Source organism: Brassica napus, chromosome C3 (genome assembly GCF_020379485.1).
Source record: "Brassica napus cultivar Da-Ae chromosome C3, Da-Ae, whole genome shotgun sequence".
NCBI lineage: Eukaryota > Viridiplantae > Streptophyta > Magnoliopsida > Brassicales > Brassicaceae > Brassica > Brassica napus.
Window position 1 is genome coordinate 760,597 of NC_063446.1, and position 24,483 is coordinate 785,079.

The 24,483-nt window shown below is 37.0% G+C and overlaps 3 protein-coding genes and 1 long non-coding RNA gene across 17 annotated transcripts; 3 read left to right on the forward strand and 1 right to left on the reverse strand.

The window, feature by feature from the left end:
- The first annotated feature begins 918 nt into the window (after positions 1-918).
- Positions 919-3,813, forward strand: LOC111204224 (probable calcium-binding protein CML50). 2 transcript variants are annotated; one of them, XM_022698473.2, is made up of 8 exons: positions 919-1,246; positions 1,538-1,663; positions 1,739-1,818; positions 2,048-2,827; positions 2,959-3,005; positions 3,088-3,263; positions 3,364-3,382; positions 3,512-3,813. In XM_022698473.2, exons 4-8 carry the CDS (start codon positions 2,050-2,052, stop codon positions 3,614-3,616), a joined length of 1,125 nt encoding a protein of 374 aa, XP_022554194.1. In that variant the 5' UTR covers positions 919-1,246; positions 1,538-1,663; positions 1,739-1,818; positions 2,048-2,049; the 3' UTR covers positions 3,617-3,813. The 2 variants fall into 2 exon arrangements, with proteins under 2 accessions (XP_022554194.1, XP_022554195.1); XM_022698474.2 differs by lacking the exons at positions 919-1,246; positions 1,538-1,663; positions 1,739-1,818 and having other exon boundaries at positions 1,986-2,827.
- Positions 3,814-9,908: 6,095 nt separating this feature from the next.
- On the forward strand, positions 9,909-12,470 carry LOC111204225 (OVARIAN TUMOR DOMAIN-containing deubiquitinating enzyme 9). Of its 9 annotated transcripts, none has more exons than XM_048751794.1 (10): positions 9,910-10,052; positions 10,348-10,905; positions 10,992-11,065; positions 11,288-11,342; positions 11,436-11,510; positions 11,601-11,674; positions 11,771-11,819; positions 11,921-12,005; positions 12,095-12,151; positions 12,247-12,470. In XM_048751794.1, the coding sequence occupies exons 2-10, from the start codon at positions 10,426-10,428 to the stop codon at positions 12,294-12,296; spliced, it is 999 nt and encodes a 332-aa protein (XP_048607751.1). In that variant the 5' UTR covers positions 9,910-10,052; positions 10,348-10,425; the 3' UTR covers positions 12,297-12,470. The 9 variants fall into 9 exon arrangements, with proteins under 9 accessions (XP_048607747.1, XP_048607751.1, XP_048607748.1 ...); XM_048751796.1 differs by lacking the exon at positions 9,910-10,052 and adding an exon at positions 10,077-10,247; XM_048751795.1 differs by lacking the exon at positions 9,910-10,052 and adding an exon at positions 10,129-10,273.
- A 2,226-nt stretch (positions 12,471-14,696) lies between these two features.
- LOC125584033 lies at positions 14,697-16,123 on the reverse strand. The gene is made up of 2 exons (XR_007321042.1): positions 15,235-16,123; positions 14,697-15,009 (listed from the first exon to the last, which is right to left on the reverse strand). It is a non-coding gene; the product is annotated as an uncharacterized LOC125584033 (long non-coding RNA).
- A 4,821-nt stretch (positions 16,124-20,944) lies between these two features.
- Positions 20,945-24,084, forward strand: LOC106428410 (glycine-rich RNA-binding protein RZ1C). Of its 5 annotated transcripts, none has more exons than XM_022698476.2 (4): positions 20,945-21,072; positions 21,216-21,343; positions 22,969-23,501; positions 23,594-24,084. In XM_022698476.2, the coding sequence occupies exons 2-4, from the start codon at positions 21,233-21,235 to the stop codon at positions 23,874-23,876; spliced, it is 927 nt and encodes a 308-aa protein (XP_022554197.1). In that variant the 5' UTR covers positions 20,945-21,072; positions 21,216-21,232; the 3' UTR covers positions 23,877-24,084. The 5 variants fall into 5 exon arrangements, with proteins under 5 accessions (XP_022554197.1, XP_013724624.2, XP_048607755.1 ...); XM_013869170.3 differs by having other exon boundaries at positions 20,967-21,072; positions 21,219-21,343; XM_048751798.1 differs by having other exon boundaries at positions 20,998-21,072; positions 21,219-21,343; positions 21,675-23,501.
- Positions 24,085-24,483: the final 399 nt, after the last annotated feature.

Sequence of the window (24,483 nt, forward strand, 5' to 3'; positions counted from 1 at the left end):
CTCGTGAATATATTAGATATGAACAAGAAAGAATTGTACGAAAAAGACATCAAAAACAACAACAACAACAACCATCTTCAGTTACACAAAAAAATTGGACAATATTTGAAAATTTCAAGGTTCCGGATCAAACTTAACTGACTATTAGTGTTGTTGTAATATTTAAATTTGTGCAATAGTTATGTCTTTATGTAATTTTTTAAAATCTTTTGTTAAGTTTTTTTTTTGTATATTATTATTGTCTAAATCTAACTTAAAATATTTTAAATCTTATTTTAAAGTTTTATTTAATTTTATGTGTAAAATTTAAAGCATGTAAATAAAATTTAAAATATTTATGAGATATAATTTTTTAAGGATTAAAACAATAAACGAGAAAATATTTATGAATCATAAAAGTGATGTGTGACTATATAGACCAAAATGGAAATAAAAATATGAAACTTAGAAAAGTCAAAGCTTCAATATAGTGTTTTTTTGGTGATGTTGTAAAGTATCCTCCTTCGTCTGAAACAGAGCTTTTGTCTGAAAAAGAGAACCTTTTGAGTTTCAAAACCGAACTAGAGAAAGCCTCTTAACTTGATTGTCGGATAGATTCAGTTCTAATGGCATACTTTGTAAATAACTTCAAAAAGCAGTGTCCTAAAGACTAAAGTAACCTCCTTTATCTGAAATAGAAGATTCTGGACATCGACTAATTGAAATTCATTAACCAGGCGGAGGGAATTGAATGATCTGATCTGTGGTAAATTCATATAAACAACTTGACAACTACCACCAAAACCTAATTAATCTTCCAACGGTCAGAAACACAACTCCCCAAAAAATATGTCCGTTGGCTCCTCCTCCTTCCAAAAAATATGACCGTTGGCTCCTCCTTATAAGTAAGAAGCTCTCCCTCTCTTTCCTTGTTCATCATCTCTCAAATCCCTCACAGATCAGAGAAGAAAAAAAAGATAACTAAGTCTCTGTGTTCTCTTCTCCCCTGTTCTCTCAATCTTTTATATGGCTCCGATTGTCTTTAGGCTGTTGTGGCTTTGACTTCTTTCTGTCTTCAAAATTTAGTTTTTCCCAATCACTTTAAAAGATTTTAAAAGTCACAGCCACAACAGCCTAAACCAATCGGAGCCATGGTGATGAGTTCTTGTAAGGGTATTAAGGCAAATCGATCTCATGACACTGGATTCCGACAAAGATATGGTCTGCTTTTGGTCCTCTGATTGGCGTCTCCAAGAAGCTACTCAAGGTTTGTGAACAACTCTTCTTCTTTCATTGAAGTTTATTTACAACTGAGTTTGTTGAGCTTTAAAAAATCTTGTCTTTTTCATTACAAAGATGTTTTTTTTTTTTTCATTACAAAGATGTTTCTTCTTCATTGAAGCTTATTTACAATTGAGTTTGAGCTTAAAAAAAAATCGTCTTTTCATTACAAAGATGTTTTTTTCATTACAAAGATGTTCTTCTTCATTGAAGCTTTAAAAAATCTTGTCTTTGTCATTACAAAGATGTTTACTTTGTTGGATTTTTGATTCTGCAGGCTGATGGATGGAAAGTGGAGATGATCAGTTCACTGACGAGGATCCGAACCAAGTTCATCCGACGAGTTGAGTTTCTCGGGTGTGTTTATACACCCGATCTTTAACATGACCGATTACAAAGAAAGGTTAATTTTTTGTCTTTTTTTTTCTTGGATTCTGGTTTGAGAATTTTAAATTTTAAAGCTTTGTGTTTTTCGCAGTTTTGTATCTTTAGCGATGGTGAATAAGGAGCAGTACGACGACCGCCACCGTCTTGAGTCCAGATTCCGTCACGGTTGAGGTACAAAATCGCTTGTGTGTTTTGTTACTAAACCATACTCGAGAAAACCTCTTAACTTGATTTGTCGGTTAGATCCAGTTCCAATGGCATGATTTGTAAATAATGCTAAAAATAGAGTCCTAAAAAGTAAAAAGAATCCTCCTTTTGTCTGAAACAGAGCTTTTAAAAGTCAACTCAATTCTCTTCTTCGATCTCTTTTGCTAAAGTGTTTACCTTTTTCCGTTTCTAGAGATGTCAGGCTACCCTCCGACGAGTCAAGGCTACGGTTACGGTTACGTCGGCGGTAATCAACCGCCACCACCTTACTCCTCCGGCGGAGGAAGCAATCCGCCGTACGGATCATCAGCATCCTCCTCTCCTTACGCCGTGCCCTACGGCGCACCTAAGCCGCCGTCCTCATCCGCGCCGCCTTCTGCTCCGTCCTACGGCGCGCCGCCTCCGTCTGCACCGTACGCGCCGCCGTCTGCTCCACCTTACGCGCCTGCTTCGTCAGGGGACTACAAGCCGCCAAAGGAGAAGCCTTACGGAGGTTACGGAGCTGCTCCACCGCCGCATGAAGCTTCCAGCTACGGCGCCGCGCCACGTCCCGGTTACGGACCTCCGCCGAAGCACGGACCTTCAGATTACGGGAGCTACGGTGCTGCGCCTCCACGTCCGGCGCAGTCTAGTTACGGAGCTGCTCCGCCGCAAGGGGTTTCTGAATACGGTGGTTACGGAGCTGTTCCACCGCCTCGTCCGGCGTCTTCAGGGCACGGTGGAGTATATGGAGGCTATACTCCTCCTCAGGGATCTTATGGAAGCCCCTTCGCTTCTCTGATTCCTTCTGGTTTTGCTCCGGGGACGGATCCGAACATAGTGGCTTGCTTCCAAGCTGCGGATCAGGACGGAAGTGGGTTCATCGATGACAAGGAGCTTCAAGGGGCTCTCTCCTCGTGTCAACAGAGATTCAGCATGAGAACGGTTCATCTTCTTATGTATCTGTTCACCAACACCAATGCCATGAAGATCGGTGGGTTCTTCTGTATATCCTTGGTGACGTTGTACATAGAAGTTTTCTAGATTCGGACAAGGATTGTTGGTTTGTCAAGTTATATGTATTGCTCTATCTTGTAATGACTTGTGCAATCTCTATGTTGGCAGGACCTAAGGAGTTTACTGCACTTTTCTACAGTCTTCAGAACTGGAGGGTAAGTTTGAGTTTTTGATTGTTTTATGTTTTAGTAGGATAGCAAGATTGGTTGGAGCTGACACTCATGTGATTTGGTTCAGTCTATCTTTGAGAGGTCTGATAAGGATAGGAGCGGAAGGATAGATGTGAATGAGCTGAGAGATGCGCTTCTGAGCCTTGGTTTCTCAGTTTCTCCTGTGATTTTGGATCTTCTAGTTTCTAAATTTGACAAAAGTGGAGGCAAGAATAGGGCCATTGAGTATGATAATTTCATTGAGTAAGTTATTCGTTTTATACCCTCTTTTTCCTTTTTTTTTTTTTTTTTTTTTTTTTTTTGTTCTGATTGTTGTTGATTATTCTGATTTGGCTTGATGCAGGTGCTGTCTCACTGTTAAGGTACGCCTATCATTTACTATGTTGCTGTATCTCATTCACAAGTCCTGATCATCAACTGTTTACTACACGATGTGGTTTGGCGATATGAGGTTAGTAGTTTTGATTTTGTTTGATGATGGAAAATTGTAGGGACTGACAGAGAAGTTCAAGGAGAAGGACACAGGATACTCAGGGTCAGCTACTTTCACTTACGAATCCTTCATGCTCACTGTCCTCCCCTTCCTCATCGCTTAAGGTTTTACTACAAGTAACCTGTTTGCTCATTTCCAGCTTCTCTTTGTTTTTTAATAGTTGTAATGTTCGTCGCCGTGTGAATGCTATTGTTACACATGGTGTTTTTTTCTGGTTTAATTGAAGTCCAGAGTTTAAAGCAAATGTAAAGATATTGTGCTATAAAAGAACCAAACAACTTATCTAAGTTGATTTTCTTACATCTTTTTTTCAATTTGAAACATATATAAACTTGTAAAGTTATTGTTTCTGTAAAGCCGGCCGTAAGCGTGAGAAGTGTGATGTATAAAACAAACTTGGACTCTATGTCAAAAGTGTGAAGATGAAGCAATAAGAAACAAGATGGTTAGTTAAGGTCTCAAGACAATGGAGATACCACTACAAGAGACAAGCATGCATGGTTGGTTAAGGTCTCAAGACAATGGAGATGCCACTACAAGGGACAAGCATGCATGGTGGGTTAAGGTCTCAAGACAATGGAGATGCCACTACAAAGGACAAGCATGTATGGTGGGTTAAAGTCTCAAGACAATGGATTATTAGTTTATCATATCTCATCTACCATTTGCCATACTTGTAACCCCTATATATATGAGATGTTCCCATAAGCAAATTAATCAAGCAAATAAGATTCTCCTTATTTACTCTATCTCTCTCTACTTTCTAGATTAAACATCTCTCTCTCTTGTTCTTCACTATGTTCTTCAATTTCTAACATGGTATCAGAGCATCCAAGCTCTTGAACACCAAACTGCTTCCGCAAATTTACTCTATTCACCTTACTCTTTCACTTGTTTGGTTTACTTTCTTCATTTCTAGAGAACATATCTTGGCTTCCCTTGTTTTCTCTCTTGCCTAGCCTCAGAAATTCAAATTTCTCCTTGGCAAATTTTTTATTTTTTACCCGCTGGACAATAGCAAGCAAAGATGGAGCAGCACAAGCTAGTTAGGATTCCAGTCATCCTGAAAGGTCCTAACTACATTACCTGGTCGAGATTGACCAGGACAGCTCTTGGAGGAAGAGGTCTATGGGAGCACATCACCACAAGTGAGGCCCCAAGACAAATCACCCAAGGAGAAGATGGCAAGGAGGTTGTAGTGGTAGATGAAGGCAAATGGGGTCAGGAGGATCTCATGGTGCTGTCTATCTTGCAAGGCTCACTTGATACTCCTATCATGGAGTCTTACTCACATTGTGAGACTGCAAAGAAGCTATGGGATACCTTACACAAGGTATATGGCAACACTTCAAACCTCACCAGAATTTTTGAGGTTAAGAGGGCAATCAACAACTTACAGCAAGAGGAGATGGACTTCACCAAGCACCTTGGGAAGTACAGCCAGCTGTGGTCTGAACTTGAGATGCTGAGACCAAGTACCACTGATCCTAGTACACTAGAAGAGAGGCGTGAGCAAGACAAGGTCTTTGGATTGCTTCTCACACTCAACCCAAGCTTCAATGATGTACTTAAACACATATTGAGAGCTAAAGAGCTTCCAAGCTATGATGATGTGTGTGCTCAACTTCGGAAGGAGCTAGGCTCAGATGGTCTCTTTGGTGGAAAAGGGGAACTGTCTATGGCAAACAAAGCTGAGAAGATGGAGAGTGCTTCAGTCAACAAAGCACACTTCAAACCAAGAAGAGGAGGAGACAAGTCTGTGACTTGTGAGCACTGCAAGAATCTAGGCCACTCCAAAACCAATTGTTGGATCCTCCATCCTCACCTCAGACCTGCTTCAACCAACAGATACAACCAGGCCAAAGCACATGAAGCAAGAGCTCATGAAACCACAGTACCAGGCTCCATGCGCATAGGAGAAGATGGAAGAGCTATGATCTCAACCACCCACACTGGTGGATCCACATCCCATGCCATGTCCCAGCCATCCCCTGATGATGCCTTCATCCGCAAGTCAGACATTGAAGCCCTTATCAAAGCTATCAATGCAAACTCTGGTAACATCAGTGTCAATGCTTTAAATTCTATTCACAGTGCTTCACATACTACTAGACCTTTGATCATCGATTCGGGAGCTTCTCATCATATGATTAGGGATGCTAGACTGATTAGTGATGTTAAACCTGCTCTAGGGAGTGTAGTGATTGCTAATGGTGATAGAATTCCAATTGAAGGAGTAGGAAACTTGAAACTGTTTGATAAGGAGTCTCAAGCTTTTTATATGCCTACTTTCACATCCAACTTATTATCTGTTAAGAGAGCAACCAATGATCTAAATTGCAATGTTATTTTCAGTCCTAATGATGTGTGCTTTCAGGATATTAAGACCAGGAAGATGCTGGGAAAGGGTGTGAGCAAGGGAGAGCTTTACTTGCTTGAAAACACCAAGCTTTCAAATTTATCTTGTGCTTTCAATTCTGCTTCTGTGTTAGCTAGTGATGTTTTATGGCATGCTAGATTAGGTCATCCTCATTATCGTGCCTTAGGACTGATGTTACCTAATCTATCTTTAAAGAGTGGAAGTTGTGAGGCTTGTATTCTTGGTAAACATCAGAGATCTGTTTTCCCTAATTCTAAGACTATTTATGAAAATTGCTTTGATCTTGTGCACTCTGATGTTTGGACAGCACCTTGTATGTCTAGGGAGAACCATAAATATTTTGTTACATTCATAGATGAAAAATCAAAATATACATGGCTCACCTTGATTCAAACTAAAGATAGAGTTTTAGAAGCTTTTATTAACTTCCAAAACTATGTATCTAACCATTTCAATTCCAAGATCAAAATTTTTAGGTCTGATAATGGCGGAGAATATACAAGCACTGCTTTCAAACATCACTTAGCAAAACATGGCATAATCCATCAAACAAGTTGCCCATACACACCACAACAAAATGGAGTTGCTGAAAGGAAGAATCGCCATCTTATGGAGGTTGCAAGGAGCATGATGTTCCATACCAATGTTCCAAAGAGGTTCTGGGGAGATGCTGTGGTCTCAGCATGTTATTTGATCAACAGGATCCCCACCAAAGTCCTCCAAGATAACTCTCCCTTTCAGGTATTAAACAAAATAAAACCTCCAATTGATCACTTGCGTGTTTTTGGGTGTGTGTGCTATGTCTTGATACCAGGGGAACAGAGAAACAAGCTTGAAGCCAAGAGTGTCAAAGGCATGTTCATAGGATATACTCATGCGCAGAAGGGGTACAAGTGCTACATACCTGAATCAAGAAGAGTTATGGTCTCAAGGGATGTTAAGTTTGTGGAATCAAAGGGATACTATGATGAGAAGAGTTGGGAAAGCCTTCAGGATCTCTCACAAGGATCTTCAGATAGGGCAAACAACTTGAGAATCATTCTGGAAAACCTAGGCATCAGCCAGCCTCAAACAAGTGGCGTACCGAGCACTTCACATATACCTCCAGTTGTGGATGAAGCTACATCAATTGAAGAAGCAGTCCATCCTGATCATGAGGGGGGAAACCAACCTAATTTGCAAGTTATCCATGAGGAAGCTATCCCTGAAGAAGATATCCATGACGAAGCTATCCACGAGGAAGCTATCCAAGAAGAAGCTATCCAAGAAGAAGTTGTTAATGATCAAGATGGAATGCAACAAGAAGTTCAACCATTAAGGAGGAGTACAAGGGTGAAGAAACCATCTCAGTGGATGGACACCAAAGTATACTTCAACAACAATGCAGTAGCTCATCCTATCCAAGCAACATGTTCTTTTGCGAGACTATCTGAAGAGCATGTAGTCTTCATCAGCAACCTAGATCAAGAGTATGTACCAAAGACTTATGAAGAAGCCATGAAGCATGAAGAGTGGAGAGCGTCAGTTGGGGATGAAGTTGGTGCCATGATCAAGAATGATACTTGGTATGAAACTGAGCTCCCCAAAGGAAAGAAAGCTGTTACAAGCCGTCTACTCTTCACCATCAAGTACCTTGCCAATGGGAAACCAGAAAGAAAGAAAACAAGGCTAGTTGCAAGAGGATACACCCAAGTCTATGGAGAAGACTATCTGGATACATTTGCACCAGTAGCTAAACTCCACACCATAAGAATTCTACTCTCATTGGCAGTGAACTTGGAATGGGATTTATGGCAGATGGATGTCAAAAATGCTTTTCTTCAAGGAGAGCTGGAGGATGAGGTTTACATGAGGCCACCTCCGGGTATGGAAGACATGGTCAAGCCAGGGAATGTCCTAAGGTTGAAGAAAGCAATATATGGGTTAAAACAGTCACCAAGGGCTTGGTACCACAAACTGAGTACAACTCTCAATGGAAGAGGGTTTGTAAAGTCAGAAGCTGATCATACACTCTTCACACTCACAAGCAAGCAAGGAATTGTGGTGATTCTTATTTATGTAGATGATATTATCATCACAGGAAGTGACAAGGAAGGTATTATCTCAACCAAAGTCTTTCTTAAGTCTACTTTTGATATTAAAGATTTGGGTGAGCTAAAGTACTTTCTAGGGATAGAAATATGCCGCTCTAAAGAGGGGCTTTTCTTATCTCAAAGGAAGTACACACTTGATCTTTTGAATGAGGCAGGAAATCTTGGAGCGAAAGTAGCCAAGACTCCACTAGAAGATGGGTATAAGGTGCTGCGTGAGGGGGAGATTGAAGACAAGCCCTATACTGACGTTAAACACTATAGAAGAATTGTAGGAAAGCTGATATACCTCACCATCACCAGGCCTGATGTATGCTTTGCAGTTAACCAAGTAAGCCAGAATATGCAAGCTCCCAAGATACACCATTGGAACATGGTTGAAAGGATCCTAAGATACCTAAGAGAGGCGCCAGGGCAAGGAGTGTGGATGGGATGCAACAAAAATACAGAGATAGTTGGGTATTGTGATGCTGATTGGGCAGGAGACAGAGTGGATAGGAGATCCACTACCGGCTATTGTACATTTATTGGAGGCAATCTTGTCACTTGGAAGAGCAAGAAACAGAAGATAGTGTCATGCTCAAGTGCTGAAGCTGAATATAGGGCAATGAGGAAGCTCACTAGTGAGTTGATTTGGATCAGAAACCTACTTCGAGACTTGGGTATAGAGACATCAACTCCAATCACCATGCATTGTGATAATCAAGCAGCAATACACATAGCTTCCAACAGTGTGTTCCATGAGAGGACTAAACACATTGAGGTGGATTGTCATAAAGTTAGGCAAGCAGTGGAACAAAGGATCATCTTACCCTGCTACACAAGAAGTGAGGATCAACTAGCTGACATCTTTACCAAGGCTGCAAGCACCAAGGTTTGCGAGTTCATACATTCCAAGTTAGGACTCGTAGATTTTTCATCACACTAATCCTCTTAGCCATGAAGTGTTCTACTCTTTTTCCTTGGCTTGGTTTTTATCCCATGAGGTTTTTCCAAGCTAAAGGTTTTAATGAGGGAATGCTTCATGGTTTCCAAGTTTGACCAGTCTCTATGGTCAAGCTTGAGGGGGAGTGTGAAGATGAAGCAATAAGAAACAAGATGGTTAGTTAAGGTCTCAAGACAATGGAGATACCACTACAAGAGACAAGCATGCATGGTTGGTTAAGGTCTCAAGACAATGGAGATGCCACTACAAGGGACAAGCATGCATGGTGGGTTAAGGTCTCAAGACAATGGAGATGCCACTACAAAGGACAAGCATGTATGGTGGGTTAAAGTCTCAAGACAATGGATTATTAGTTTATCATATCTCATCTACCATTTGCCATACTTGTAACCCCTATATATATGAGATGTTCCCATAAGCAAATTAATCAAGCAAATAAGATTCTCCTATCTCTCTCTACTTTCTAGATTAAACATCTCTCTCTTGTTCTTCACTATGTTCTTCAATTTCTAACAAAAAGCAGATGTTTATTACGTACACGTGTGAGTTCACATTATCCCAATCCATATGTGTAAAGTTTTGCTACCTAGATGCACATTCATTTTTACAAAATGATTGTAGCATCTCTGTATTAAAAGTTAAAACCACCTCGTACCCAAGCATGAAAGCGACTACTATTACTGCTGATAAATTCAACGAGTTAAAGTTATTAGCGCTAATAATACACACAAAAATGAAGTTATTAAACAAACTGGTGCCCCCAAAATATAATTAAAAATCCCAGATTCTCTAGTGAGGAGGATACAGTGAAACAAAATTTCAACCGGTTTTAGGAAAAAAGGGGATATATGGGAAAAAATGGAACTTACCTAATTTTTAGGATTATTATCTTTATGAATGAAAAAGGATAAGAAAAAACTTGACACGTGGGCGAATCGTGGAGGGTCGTTGGAAAACAGAGCAGCGGGGGGGGGGGGGGGGGGGTTTGGATTGATAAAACCAAAGCAACGACGGTGTGAACCGGCTTTCAAATATCATCTCTCTGCCGTCTTTTCGATCGCTCTTTTTGCATTTTCAACGGCTGCGATTTCCTCTCTCTCCGCAACCAAACCCACCTTCCAAGGTTTCCCCTCTCTCTCTCTCTCTCCAAAATCTTCATCTTTGGGGGCATCTCCAGGTTCCCTAGTTTTTTTTTTTCCAAAGTCGTCACCTTTGTTCATTTCTTCGATTCTTTTATCGGTTTTCGTTAGAGATTATTGTTGAATTTTGGTTCTTGGTTGTTGAACAATCTATTACTTTTGATGATTTTCACTCCAAAGTCGGTTCCTTTTTCTCCCCCCTCAAGTTAGTTAGATCATGCATCATCGTGTCCTATCTTCATTTCTGGTTTAATGCTCACGCCTTCCCTCTTTTTGCAGGAACCTCGATTCTACACGCAAGAGTCTCTCCTTTGGTTGTTTGTGTGTTTTATAAAGGTTGATACTTTTTATATATTAATGGGGTCTAATGAGCCTGATCCAGATGCTCTTCGTTGGGGTCTCCTCGATCTCCAAGTTTGCACGCTCACAAACGCTGGCTCTTGCGGCAGCGTGACGCGTTACGAGGCGGAACCTGTCGCTCAAGGCTACGTTAGAGAAGGCTACAACCAGCCTCTCACTGGTAATTATGCAGACAATGATGCGGTTATAGCTCAGTTTTACCAGGACGAGTTGTCTAGAGTTGAACGAGCTGAAGAAGAGTCTCATCTGAGGCGTAGTGATAATCCTAGTCGGATCTCTGTTGCTTCACAAGAGTGGCCTCATCACCCTCTTCAAGGGGAAGCTGTTGATATTAGTGACATGGAGGATAAGAATGTTGCAAGGACGGCTCGTGATGATGATGATGATGACTCGGATTGTTCTGTGGAGATAGAGGAAGAGTCTTGGTCTTTGGATTCTGAGGTTGGGAAGCGAATGAACCAAATGATACCTATTGCTGTAAGTACTTACATCTTCTTTTGTGAATGTTCCAATATAAACTCTTCAGAAGAAATGTATTTAATCTTGATGTTGTTGTGTTGCAGCATGTGCCGAAAATCAATGGGGAGTTACCGTCAGAGGATGAGCAGGTTTCTGATCATGAACGGCTTTTTCAGAGGTATGTTTATAGTTCTGATCTCAAATACAATCTAGAGAAAGTTGCTTGTAACAGCCAACATCTCTGTGGTTATGGGTTTGTTGTATGAGATTTTTGTGGTCTTGTTAGTTTCTGCTGAGAGTCCAAAAGAACATTTTTTACATTATTGTTACTTTTTGCAATCAATCTATAGATTTATTTGGATATTTGAGAAATCTCTTATGGCAGTTATATATTATATAGATTACAGCTTTATGGCTTAGTGGAGAACAAGATAGAAGGAGATGGGAACTGCCAGGTTTATTTTTTCTCTTCTTCTCGTTTCTAGTTTATGGTGTTTGCACATGAAATTTCTAGCATTATGTGACTGGTTTTATATATATTTTCTCAGTTTCGATCACTGTCAGATCAGCTATACCGCTCTTCAGAGCATCATAATTTTGTCAGGGAACAAGTTGTCAATCAGGTTGAGATATATTGTATCGAGAAAATCTAGCTCCCTCCATTTCAGCTTACCCTTGATGATTTTGACATTCTCTCATATATATTGTTTCAGCTTGCGTATAACAGAGAGATGTATGAAGGTTATGTTCCAATGGCTTACACCGACTATCTTAAAACAATGAAACGGTTTGAAACTCTCGTCTTTTTTTTTTTTATATCATCTTTTTCCACTGATGTGTATTGTGTTAGCTTATTTATTACCATTAATTATTGGCAACATAGGAATGGAGAATGGGGTGATCACGTTACGCTTCAGGCTGCTGCGGATTGGGTACTTACACAATCTAAACTCTTCCATAGTTTGTATAATTTTTGAAGAAAGAATCTTTAGGGGCTCAAGACATATGAAATGAGATTTGGCATTTTTGGCAGTATGGTGTTAGGATGTTTGTGATAACTTCATTCAAGGATACATGTTACATTGAGATCTTGCCTCATTTGCAGAAGTCTAATCGCCGTAAGTTTCTTCTCAATGTTGTTCTATTTAGTAACAATCCTTTTTCCTTCGTAATAATAATTCATGTGTTTGGCTGGCTTGTGAATCAGTTATATGTCTAAGCTTCTGGGCTGAGGTTCATTACAATTCAATCTATCCTGAAGGAGGTTTGTGGTACTTCTTATAAGATGTGTTGAGTCAATGTTAGATACAAGTAGTTGTTTCTAAGCAGCCTTCTTCTGTTGTTGGAACTTTTGTGTAGAGCTGCCGGTACCAGAGGGAAAGAAGAAGAAGAAATATTGGGTTTTCTGAGCTCTGTTTCTTCTCTGATGGGAAGCACAAAGTAGATGAAGTCTGAATAATATTTAACATGTTTATTCTTGTTACTAACTAGTTCTAGAGAACAATATGCTCTTGTACATTACTTGAACATAATCCCGTTGAGGCATTAACCTTAGACTTATAGCATTCTCATTTGTTTTTGTTTTTAAGATTTACTTTTTTTATAGATGTGGGAATAAATAAATAGAAAAAAGGTTATAGCTCTTGCTCACCAAAAACTTAACATCTATATGTGAAAAAGATGCCAAAAACGTTTGATTATGCGATATACTATTCAGTATCTGGTAATAACTATGGAGAAAACAGAACAATTTACAAATTACTAATCCACTGTGCTTCAAAACTAGGAGGCGTTCCCAAAACTAAGAACAATCAGAGAAGGACAGAGTCTTGAGACTGTTAGTTTCAACTGATGGAATCATCCTCTATCATATCCCAGTTAACGAAATGCGCTTTGTGGCCACCGATAACTTCTTGTCTCTGGTTATCTCTCCATAGCTGCAAAGGGAACAAGATACATAGACAGACTCACGACCGAGAAGCCTAACTTGTTACTTGAACGAAGCGAGGCCCATCAGAAATGTTTAGTAGTTTCGTAAAATGGACATCATCATCTATTTGAGAAAATGAGAAGGAATACGTCAGAAAACGTCATTAAATAGGAGACTTTTCTTATGGTTTTCCAGAGTTAAGTGTGTTGTGTTGTGTTGTTTTTATTATATAGTCAGACTCACGATCAATTAATATACTTTAGAAAATTTCATAGTAGTAGCATATACATAATACATTGTATATATGGCATATATAGTACAATAACTTGATGAAGATTTGTACTATGAATGGACAGGACAGCTACCATAAGTTTATTATCTACCATGTGATATGTGTCCTTTACATTTTATTGGCACAACATGGTTCTACGTGTCTGATTCTGTTTCACTTTCTTCATTTTGGCATAATTAAATTATATTATTGAATATTTTGTTATACATCTTGTATTCCACAGAGGTTTAATTTCACCAATCAAAGATTTATAATATTTTATTTTCTAGATTTTATTAATGTTCGGAAACCATCAAAAATACAAGCGTTTATTTTCCATTTTTATCATTCGTATGCAAAAAAGGAAAAGAAACGAGAACCCTAGACTAGACACCATTCCCTCAGTCTATGCAAAACATAGAAATAGCTATATAAGTGAATGTATATGTGTTGTGAGGTCATGTGGCCCCCGTAATTAAATTAATTGTTTCTAGAGGATGTTTTTTCACAAAAGTTTCTAGAGGATGTTGATTATTTTTGGTATAATAGTTTTCACCTCCAATAAATTTGTGTTCGAAGCTAGTTCTATATGCTGCTCCCACTAATTCATGTATATACTATCATTTTACTTATACGATATAAGATACTACTATTTTGTTTTTATTTTTGTACTCCAATAAACTAATACTATATATAGTTCTGTATGTATAAGTATACAAGATTGACTCCTTTCCAGTTGACTGACATTTGTAAGTTGTGGTAAAGAAACTCAAATATCGTATACTAGGAACCCCACGAATTTTCAACTAGTTTTGTTTAGAAAATCATAGAACACTCAATTGGCGAAATTATTTTATGAAACAACTAATTAACGTGTGCATAATCTTTGGTTTTGATGATATATAGATAGTAACCTACTTACTCAGAGAGATTTGAGAAGCGACTGGGAACAATATATTGTGATGAACCCAAATCATCACCAATACTTTTGACATTTTACTCTTGCTATTTAATTTGCTTTTCATCAGTAATGCCAAAAGACAAACCAGCTCAAATTTGTCCTTAATTGCGTGCCCTACATGACTCAATCTCTTTAGATTCTCCATCTCTCCAATGGCTTTTTGTGGAGCACATTTTCTTCCTTCACTGAATTCATTCCGTTAGTGTTTTGATGCGATGCATATATTTGTATGTCTAAAATTTTTATGGAATTGTTTTCACTTTACCAATATAACCAAGAGCGATCATATAGGAAATTTCAAGGCTATAAACTTGATGAATATACTAACGAGGAGAATGTGTTCAAAAAAAAAAAAAAAAAAAAAAAAAAAAAAAATACTAACGAGGAGAATAAATTGATTTAACTAGTTTTGATATCGGACCACAGCCCAATTGACCTTTCTCACACAAAATTAAATATTTAAGCGAAAGTGTGTTCACATGCTCTCTTTTTATTTTTGTTTCAGGAATATAGATACAAACCGGAAGGGAAGAGACAAATCTTTCTCAAGTTGAGCCACTTAAAAACAAAGTTATATATAGTACAAATCTTTCTCAAGTTGAGCCACTTAAAAACAAAGTTATGGTACAATGTACAACACTCCATCATGTTTGATTTGATTTGGCATAAAAACCTTATTTATAATATTACAAATTTAGAACAATGATAGTGAATAGAGTACAAGTGATAACTCAGAAATAGAAGCTGAAACAATAGTAAATAAGTGTTAGTACAAGAGAGTTGTGGAAGACAATATATAAAATGTCTAGAGACGAGCTTTATATACTTATAAGAGATAGTAAAACCATTTAAACTGGCCCAAGTAGTATTCGATTTGTGTTCAATATCTTGTTGTTCTTGATCATTGCATCACAGATAAGGACCCCGATGATTTGAATATGGACTACAGAGTATCATATCCTGGAAATACAGTTCAGATATTGCATACCTTTATATCCATTCATCAATACACAAGCTAAGATCAAATACAAAATAGTTTCCATTTCATTTGAATTAACGTAATTAACGCCCAAATACAGTTCAGATATTGCATACAGCTTTAATACAGTTCAGCTTTATATTCAACACACAAAAATAAAGATCAAAAGTAATAAAGAGATAATCGAGTTTCTACCGTTTTCTTACCCAAGATCCAGACTTCATGTAATAATATAAGTGGTTTCTTTCTGTAGCTTTAGGTATTTGGTAGCCGTCTGTTGTTGATGCAGCATCATCAAGATTCTCATATATACATATCAAAACCCTAATTAATAAGATTAGGGGTTTTTCAATTTCCATGTGAATCTTGATGGTGCTGCACCTACAAAAAACGACTGATGAACTTTCCCCACGGATCCTCCGAGAGCCTGTATCAGATTCACACACACACAAGAAATAGATTGTACGAATTAATGGAACAAATGTAAAGTTTGTTTACAAAAAAAAAAAAAAATGTAAAGTTGATTGAACAATCAGAAATATAATCGCAAACTAAATAAGTAGAAAAAGATCTGGTTAATCTCCTCGATAACTATATACTCTGAGAAGATGAAATATGAAGAAGAAACAAGGAGAAAAGCAGTCTGAGATGAAGCAAGTAGATATAGGTGTGAAGTATAGAGAATACGTTCCAGAATCCAAGGGCTGACGTGTCAACCTGTAAATGTTTTTCGTCATAGAAAAAACATACGGAATATTCTGTTTTAGACCATAAGAAATTACAAAAAATAATCAATTTAGGGACCAATATATTGAAAACGAAACATAATTCCGGGAAAAAATATGCGATGATTGTTGAAGAACGAAGCATATAGGTGGAAGATATATTAAATTAATATACAATACTGACTGGTTAGTTATGTTCCGATCTGTCGACCCGTACAGATTCAGACACAACAAACCAATCTTGTACATTTCTAGCATAAATGCTTAACAGAATTTTAAAATTATTTATTTACGATTGAAGAGTACGTATACATGCATATATATATGTCTATATTTATAAGCAGACGACTAGTTAGAGAGAAGGAGTGAAAGGGGCAAGTGAAGAAGAAGCTCGGAGTGAGTATTTATAGAGACGCAATAGCTTAGGTAAACTAACTAAACCGAAAGGAACCGAACCATCTTGATGGTATGGTTGATTGTCTCTAAACCTAAAACTTTATTTGGATTCTAGCCCTACAAATTCTTTAGTTACCAAGTATCATCAAATCATATACAAATTATAATCCTTTTTTTTTTTGAGAAAAATAGAAATTTCTTTTATATATATACATAAAATTTGTGTGTAAGTATTGTCATAATTTTATTTGAATATTTAATATGATGCGGTGTTTACATGTAGTTTATAGTTATACTATGCGTTCATCCATGAGATTAAATATTGCGACTTAGCGAGTGTTCCCAGACTGCAAAAATATTGGTCTTGGCGAATGATGAACTGATAAGTTCAGCACGTTCTCCCAAAAAGGATGATCACTGTGCTATATATTAATTTCCTAAAATATATAAATCCATGAATAAATTTAAACGAAGGTCTTGATTTGCATCTCTGATAAAAAGACTTCGTTACAAAATTTCTGGGATAGTGTAACAAACAAATTGTTTCCAGATGATGGTGGGTTTTAACTTATCGTCTCGAGTCTCAACCAAACAAGAGTATACATTAACTACATCGACCAACTATATAACATTATAAGCATTAGATAAACAACAATGTTTAATATATACTTAGTAAATATATCCATTGACTTGGAAATGAGTGTGTATATACGTAAAGTGCTCAGGCAAGTTGATAAACATAGTACACTACACATCAACAAAGAGAGATTCCTTGTCTCCTACACTTTCACCTGAAGATCATCAAAAGCCACAACCTATATAAAATTAGAAACAAAAACCACTATGTATATTACCATTTTCATTATATATGTTAGAAAACATTAATAAGTTTATTAGTTTTAAAACTAAAAAACGTAAACGGACAAAAATGTGCTTCATTCTCATGGATCCCACAATTTTCGTTTCTCTCTTTTGCCATGAAAGTAATGTCTTTCTCATAAAGCTGGTATATTTTCATTTTTGAAGCTCTGCTGATGTGTAAAACTTAATACTAGTAACAGTATTAACAAAATAATATTAACAATGACAAAAAAATTGTATTAACTATTGCCGATTAATTTCGGATCTTAGAATAATAATACAAAATATAATGACCGAATAAAATCTGCACAAAAAATAGTAGTGACAAAATGAGCTATTATTTTATCATGATTTAAAAAATCATAGCAATGAAGTTATTTTGGGATTAGTTAATGTATATATTTTATATTACTGTAAGGTTATTAATTGCTTAATTTATAAATAACTTAAAAATATATAAAAAAATATTATATACAACTTTGCAAAAAATGATATACAATATGATTTAATCAATTTATAAAAAAAATTAGATAACACTTAAGAATTTATAACAATAAATCATTCATAAGTTTAGACTGCTATACGTTTTGTTGCTTGTGCCTTACTAAATATTTATGTTTGGATAAAGTGCTGAGCTATAATATAATTAATTACTCGTACTATGATAAAAAAACTATATGCAGTAAATTATCAATTTGTGTGCTGTTTTTTTTTTTTGAAAAACAATTTATGTGTTGTTTCATATTAAACATGCGTTTATTGTGGAGTTTTTGGGTATTTAATAAAATCTCAAAGCACTTTGATAACATATAGTCAGGCCCGGTTCAACATAAATTTCGATATCTAAAATATTACAAAACCTAAAAATATAACTAATAATTTTAGTAAAACATATATAATATAAATAACTTAAGATACTTTAATCTAATAACTTAAAATACTATATTACTCTATTATTATCTAAATTCCAAAAAAAATATAGCATATATTAAAAGAGAGTAGGTTATAAAATTATTAGATTTGGTGATGGACCTAAGACTAGGACGGTCGCACCATTTATACTATATAGTATGCCGGCCTTGCATATAATATAATCAAATTAAGTCTTTTAATTGTCTTCTGTATCCAGTTTTAAAAGAACCCAAAATATTATGCATCTATATATGATCCATGTTCAAACTCCAGTATTTAGTATTCTTTGTAAGTAAGATATACAAAATTGTTAGAAATACTCAATTTTTTATCAGCTATCCGTTTCACTATATCAAGTTCTATTCGATGAGATAATTCTCCGGAGAACATTAAATCGTTCTTATCTATCTGAAAATATAGAATGCTTCTGATTTTAGTTCTTTTTTTCTAAGGAATCCGCCTGGGCAAAATTTTTTTTTAAACATTTAACAGTTGTCAATACAAAAGAACTTTGCAGACAATTATTTTCTTATCTACCCATATCATGGCAGACAACCTGGTACATTTGCATCGGTCCACGTTTCCATAGGTTAATGTTTGGTTTTATATTCCATGCTCCAGTATTTTCTACTAACAAATTTTCATAGCAAAAATTTAATATAGTATTTTCCCCTCTTTAGATATGACTTTTTTGAGTCATTAAATGGTCTATTAGGTCAAGAGTACTCAAAACTCGATCAAGAGAAATCACAATGTGAAAGTATACATATACGGTATTGGATATATATATCTTTTCCAATATGCTGGAACCCCTCGAAATTTACAAAATAATAAACAAACGTAAGTTTTATGCACCAGTCCGAACTATGCATTAATCCAAGTTGGTACTGAGATAGCATATAGTTTTTTCGTTTATTTGTTCTATAAAACTCTTTTCTCGAATCTTGACAGCAAAATTAGTAATTCTAAAGCAAACTTTATTTAAAAGATTTTAGTTTCGTAGATGTGCTAATGAGAAAACAAAAACCAAAAACAAAAACAAAAACAAAAGCCATAAACAATCATCACCCATATCTACGGTGGCGGAGGTAGGTTGTAACCAGGGGTCACATGACCCCTATGGATTTTTCAAAAAAAAAAAAATTACTTGCATTTTCCTTTGAAAACCTGATGAAATGCTGAAAATTTAACAAATTGACCCCTGTAAAATGTTGTTTTTAACAAATTGACCCATGTAAAACAGTCTGCTGCCTCCGCCACTGCCAGTACCGGCCTTAAGGGGAAGCGGCAGAAGCTTTAGCTTCCGGCCGTCAACTTCATAAACAAACTTCGGCCTTCAAATTTGTTTAGCGCCTTTGGTGCAGTGGTTAGGTATCAGTGCACACTTACAATTCCTGGGTTCGAACCTCCCCTATAGCCAATTTTTATTTTTAATGAACATACATAGCAGCCCATTTTTTTTTCTTGCTTCTAGTCGTTCTAAACTCAAGACCGGCACTGGCCACTGCATATCTATCTACAACCACAGCCTATTCCTTTGACGATAACTAATCTTACAAGTAAACAAAATATTTCAATTTCTAGCCAAGATTGTATTTCCATTAAAACAACTCTTGAAATTTGAAGTTCTAAAATAATTTATCTGAGTATAAACTTATTTTCCTTTTCGAGTGAAATTTTTATTAGGCCATACAAATTTGTGTACTACGAATATTCCTTGTTTTTTTCCCCATCTTGCTTAATCAGTGACTTTAGATCAATTACATGTGTCCACATGGGAACATGAATGCTTATAACTAAATCAAATGATTACTATTTTTAAAATTCGTAACCTGTCTGGAAGGGCATCGTTTTACGTTTTATATATATTATTACTACCTAAGCAAGACCTTGACAAATTGTAATCTACTTTTACCAGCAAAGTGATGTTTATTTTATCATAATGTTTACCCGTACGTCATGGACTCATGGTATTTCTAATTTTCTCCATAAAATCTGGAGCTTCCGGTTTACTGAATAACAATGCTATGTAAAAGATGAAGAATACTACTGAACAATTTTTCCATCATATTATTTATATATGTACTAGCGTACTAGGATATGGTTGGATATAATGAATACTTTTAAAATAATAGTAGGGTCAAATGATGAATACAGTTCCGCTAGATTGTTTTGCTCCAAAACTGTGGGCTGGTTAAAGATTTTTTTATTGATATCAATCCGTCATTAGGTTATCTAAACATTGTGACTTGGATCTCACGTGGAATGAACCTTCAGATATTCTAATTTTTTTAAAGTTCAAGACAATATATTGAGAAAGAAAAAACAGTATAAATCAACTAAAAGTATTCGCACTTAATTTTTTAAAGCATGGTCTAATCATAAAGTTAAAACTAGCAATATAATTTAATGGAGAAACCCCTTAACTAGGAGCATATCCATTTCAGACCCTGAATAATATGGATATTAGCGTATACCTCAATAAAAATGTTTAAAACTTTGGACTTTAAAAATAACTTTTCATCTGGGATGAAAATAATCCCCCTTAATAACCATATAACAGCGTCAAAACCCTAAACGACCATTACATGAAAAGCTGTGTTTTGGTAAAGCTACAAACATGCCAAATAGTATGGTTTTTATTGGAAAACATCAGGAAACTGAATAAAAAAGCCCTAAAGGGACAAAAAGATACTATTAGATTAATTTCGATTGGAAGTCTGAGTTTGACACTATTCAAATAAAGTAAATTCTAAATCAGATTTATCTCTGATCTATTTATTGTTAACTGATTTTAATTTTCAGTTACACTCTCGTAACATTGTAGAGAAACATGGCTTCCATATTCATTGGCTAAACTTCAAAGCTATTATTAATCAATCAATGGAAGGTAAATGAAAAGAGTTCTTCTAGTATGCGAGTGAGCTTAACCGAATAAGCTTATGTTTTGGGCCCAAAACTGAAATATGGGCCTGGTCCTGGGCCTGAGCCTCTATCCTTTTTTCCGTGTGTGTGGGCCTTAACATCTCAACAACCTTTTAGGGTTTCTTACACTTAATCATTAACATTCGACGGCGAAGAAAACAACACTACGATTTTCAGATATTATTATTATTACTTTTTTCGAAATTCGCAGCTTCGTTAAACAAGGTAAGACGAATCAATTTGTTCATGTAATTCTCCGTTTCATCGATTGATTTCTCGGGAAGACCAAGTGTTTGTGGTTTTATTGAATTTTTGGGATTTTTTTTTGTTTGTGGTTTAACCTAATTTAATGCTTGTTTTGTGTGAAGAAGAGACGAATCAAAAGATGGCGACGAAAGAAGGGAGCAGGATATTCGTCGGTGGGTTATCTCCGGAGGTGACAGAGAGAGACCTTCAGCGAACTTTTGGCCGATTCGGTGAAATTCTAGATTGTCAGGTACCTTCTTTACTTTTAATTATCTTGTGCCTGCACTAGCTTTTTGATGTGTGTATTGTTTTATATATAAAGTTTTTAGCTTGTGAGGACTTATAGGTACATTAAAGCTCTGATTTTTTTTTTTGATAGAATTGAACATGATCTGTGATGATTTTTGGACCTTTTGGGTTATTGTTGCTTGTTGATTTGTGAAAAAAATAGTACTTGGAGTAGCCATTAGATGAATAAGAGTGGAAATTTTAAAACTTTTATTCTCACACATTGAATTTCTTCTCTTTTGTTTCCTGGATGCTGGTAATATTCAACTAAAACACTGTAATTGATGAATTAGGGATGACATTGATCAGAACTACATGGTTCAAGTTGAGATACTGCTCTCTGATAAATTAAAGTACCTGAGAATATAGGAAACACAGTAGTGATTGAGTCTCTGAGAAAAAAATGATGTCCTCTGTTTTGGGTTTTGTTTCACGAGGTTGAGACTGTGGTAACGGGTTACTTCAGTTTCTTCTAGTGTAGTCTCTGACTTCTCTAAGTATGCTACACTGGGGGTTACCGGTTCCTTCCTGAAATTATCTGCCTCTTATTTTCTGAGTCGAGATTCTGGTTAACAAGGTTAGGAAGAAGCGCTTCTGTCTTGTCTTGTTTGTTAGCTCGTGCTGGGATTCCTGACTTGATTTTGAGTGGTGAATTGAAGATGCTACTCAGTTTAGGCCAGTGTCACCTTTGCCCTTCTGGTGGATGAAGATACATAGTATCCCCTCGCAGTCATTCACATACCAAACACTTTGTAGCATCGACGTCTGGATAAGCCCAGTCCGCATCTCAGCTGTCCTGTTGCAAGATTTCCATTTCTTCCTGATACCTTGAGCCCCAGTGCTGACATTGGAACTGCAGAACGAAAGACTCCATTGATTTTAACTTTTCCTTTCATTTTCCAAGCCTAACATCATACCCTTATATATACCCTTATATATAAATACACGCCCAACTAAAATGATTCTTGTGCGTAGGCTACACATTTTTAGATCTCATACCCCAGTTCTTTGCGCTTATCTTTTCCGCATGTTTCTGAAATCTGATAAAGTTCGTTGTGTGAGATGGAGTTATGTGTTTCTGATCTGTGGGCTTTGGGGCTATGCAACGAGTTGTCAGCTCCAGGAGAACTGAACTGAATGACTTAAGCTGGATCAATGCCAGATGATATCTGCATATTGAGAAGAAACCGATGTTTGATCAGGAATACTGTGTACTCTTAGTTCAGTGGCTTCCTTCTGTCTATAAACTTCTTCTCTTTAAAGTTGTTGAAAATAGGGATTGACTAGTAGATTCGTTTAGGGGATGAATTCACGGAGCTGTCATTTTGGACCGAGGAAGAAATGTTAGTGGTGTGCTGCTTCATTTTCTGTGGATCTCTAGTTGTTTTGCTCTGAAGTGGAGATTGAATGATAATTTAGTACTGCACAAAAGACAGGGTCGATGTTATGCAGTAAACCTTTAAACAGATGGACTTGATATGATCTTTCAGATTTTGCATATCTTTGATTTTCTACTGCCCTTCTGATCAGTTTCTAGCATATACTTTTGGGAAAATCAGCTTTTGTGGTGTGGTGTGTTGTGTATAGATCATGATGGAAAGAGACACCGGTCGTTCACGTGGATTTGGGTTTATTACCTTTGCTGATCGCCGTGCTATGGACGAGTCCATCAGAGAGATGCATGGAAGGGACTTTGGTGATCGGGTCATCTCAGTGAACAGAGCTGAACCGAAAATGGGAGGGAGAGATGATGGGGAAAGTCATGGCTCTAGAGGTGGTGGCAGAGACGGTGGGTACTCATTGGCTGGAAAGGGAAGCTTTGGTGGAGGTGGTCGTGTTGGTGAAGACGAATGCTTCAAATGTGGACGTGTTGGGCATTGGGCCCGTGACTGCCCGTCTGCTACTGGTGGTCGTGGTGGACCCGTCGGTGGGTTTTCTTCCCGTGCTGCGTATGGAGGATCTGATGGACGTGTGGACCGTTATGCTGACCGTGAGCGATATGTGGACCGTGAACGTTACATAGATGATCGATATGATGGTGGTGCTCCACGCTTTGGTGCTAGAGACAGGTTTGACAGCAGAGAAGCTTACATCCCCCGTGATCGCTACGCCAGTGACAGGTTATATATTCTCTATAACTGTGTTTACAGATATTCACATTCAGATTGTCTTACTTTTGTTGCGTTGCATGACGTATTTACTCATGTTACAGGTATGCAGCCCCGGTTGATCGGTTTGCAGGTGGGGATAGGTACAGCCGTGGATCAGACCGTTACCCCCCAGCGAATTATGAGAAACCCAGGTCCTTTGAGAGGGACTTAGTCCCAAGTGCAGGCAGTGACAGGTACGGTGGTGGTAGAGCTGGCGGGCCTATTCGTGGAGGAGACGAGGGAAGAGGGTTTAGAAGCAGAGCCAGTGGTCCGTATGAGAGGCCGAGCCGAAGCAGTGGTGGTGGCGGTGGTTATCCATCGTCCGGTACTTTAGACCGTTACTAAGGCATGAATGAAGAAGTGAATGATGCTGGGTTTAGGGTTATTTACACTCACTCTTGTGTGTGTGCGTATGTGGTAATGGATATCTCTGTAATCGTTCTTATATGTAAAGACTCCTTTCATACTATGTTAGTTTGGAGAACTGTTAGCTTTGTATCATGATATTTTATTTGGTTTGTTCTGGTACAATTACAATGACTTTGAGCTTCGAGTTTTGTGTTGTGTTTAAACCATACACATCCTGAGTAGTAAGTAGTTCTCACATTCTCTAAGTCTAAGCCATGAGGTGCCTCCTGCTCATCTTTTGGGGATTTCTTCTTATTTTGCAGCTCCTTTGACTTTTGGGTTTCATTTTTCATTACCTTTCTGTATCTTATTATGAAGAAAAAATTACATGTACACATACTTTTTACTTATCTATTTACATCCACACATACTTTTAGCATGTGAGGTAATTTTTCCTTGTAAATTTTCCAAAGAGCCTTTATAACCTAAAATCTATTTTTCCATTGACTCATCAAATTTTAATCAGCCGCATCTACTCTCTTCTCTGATGATTAGAATTTTTCACAGCCGATGTTTTACACAATATAATAAAGACTGTTAATGG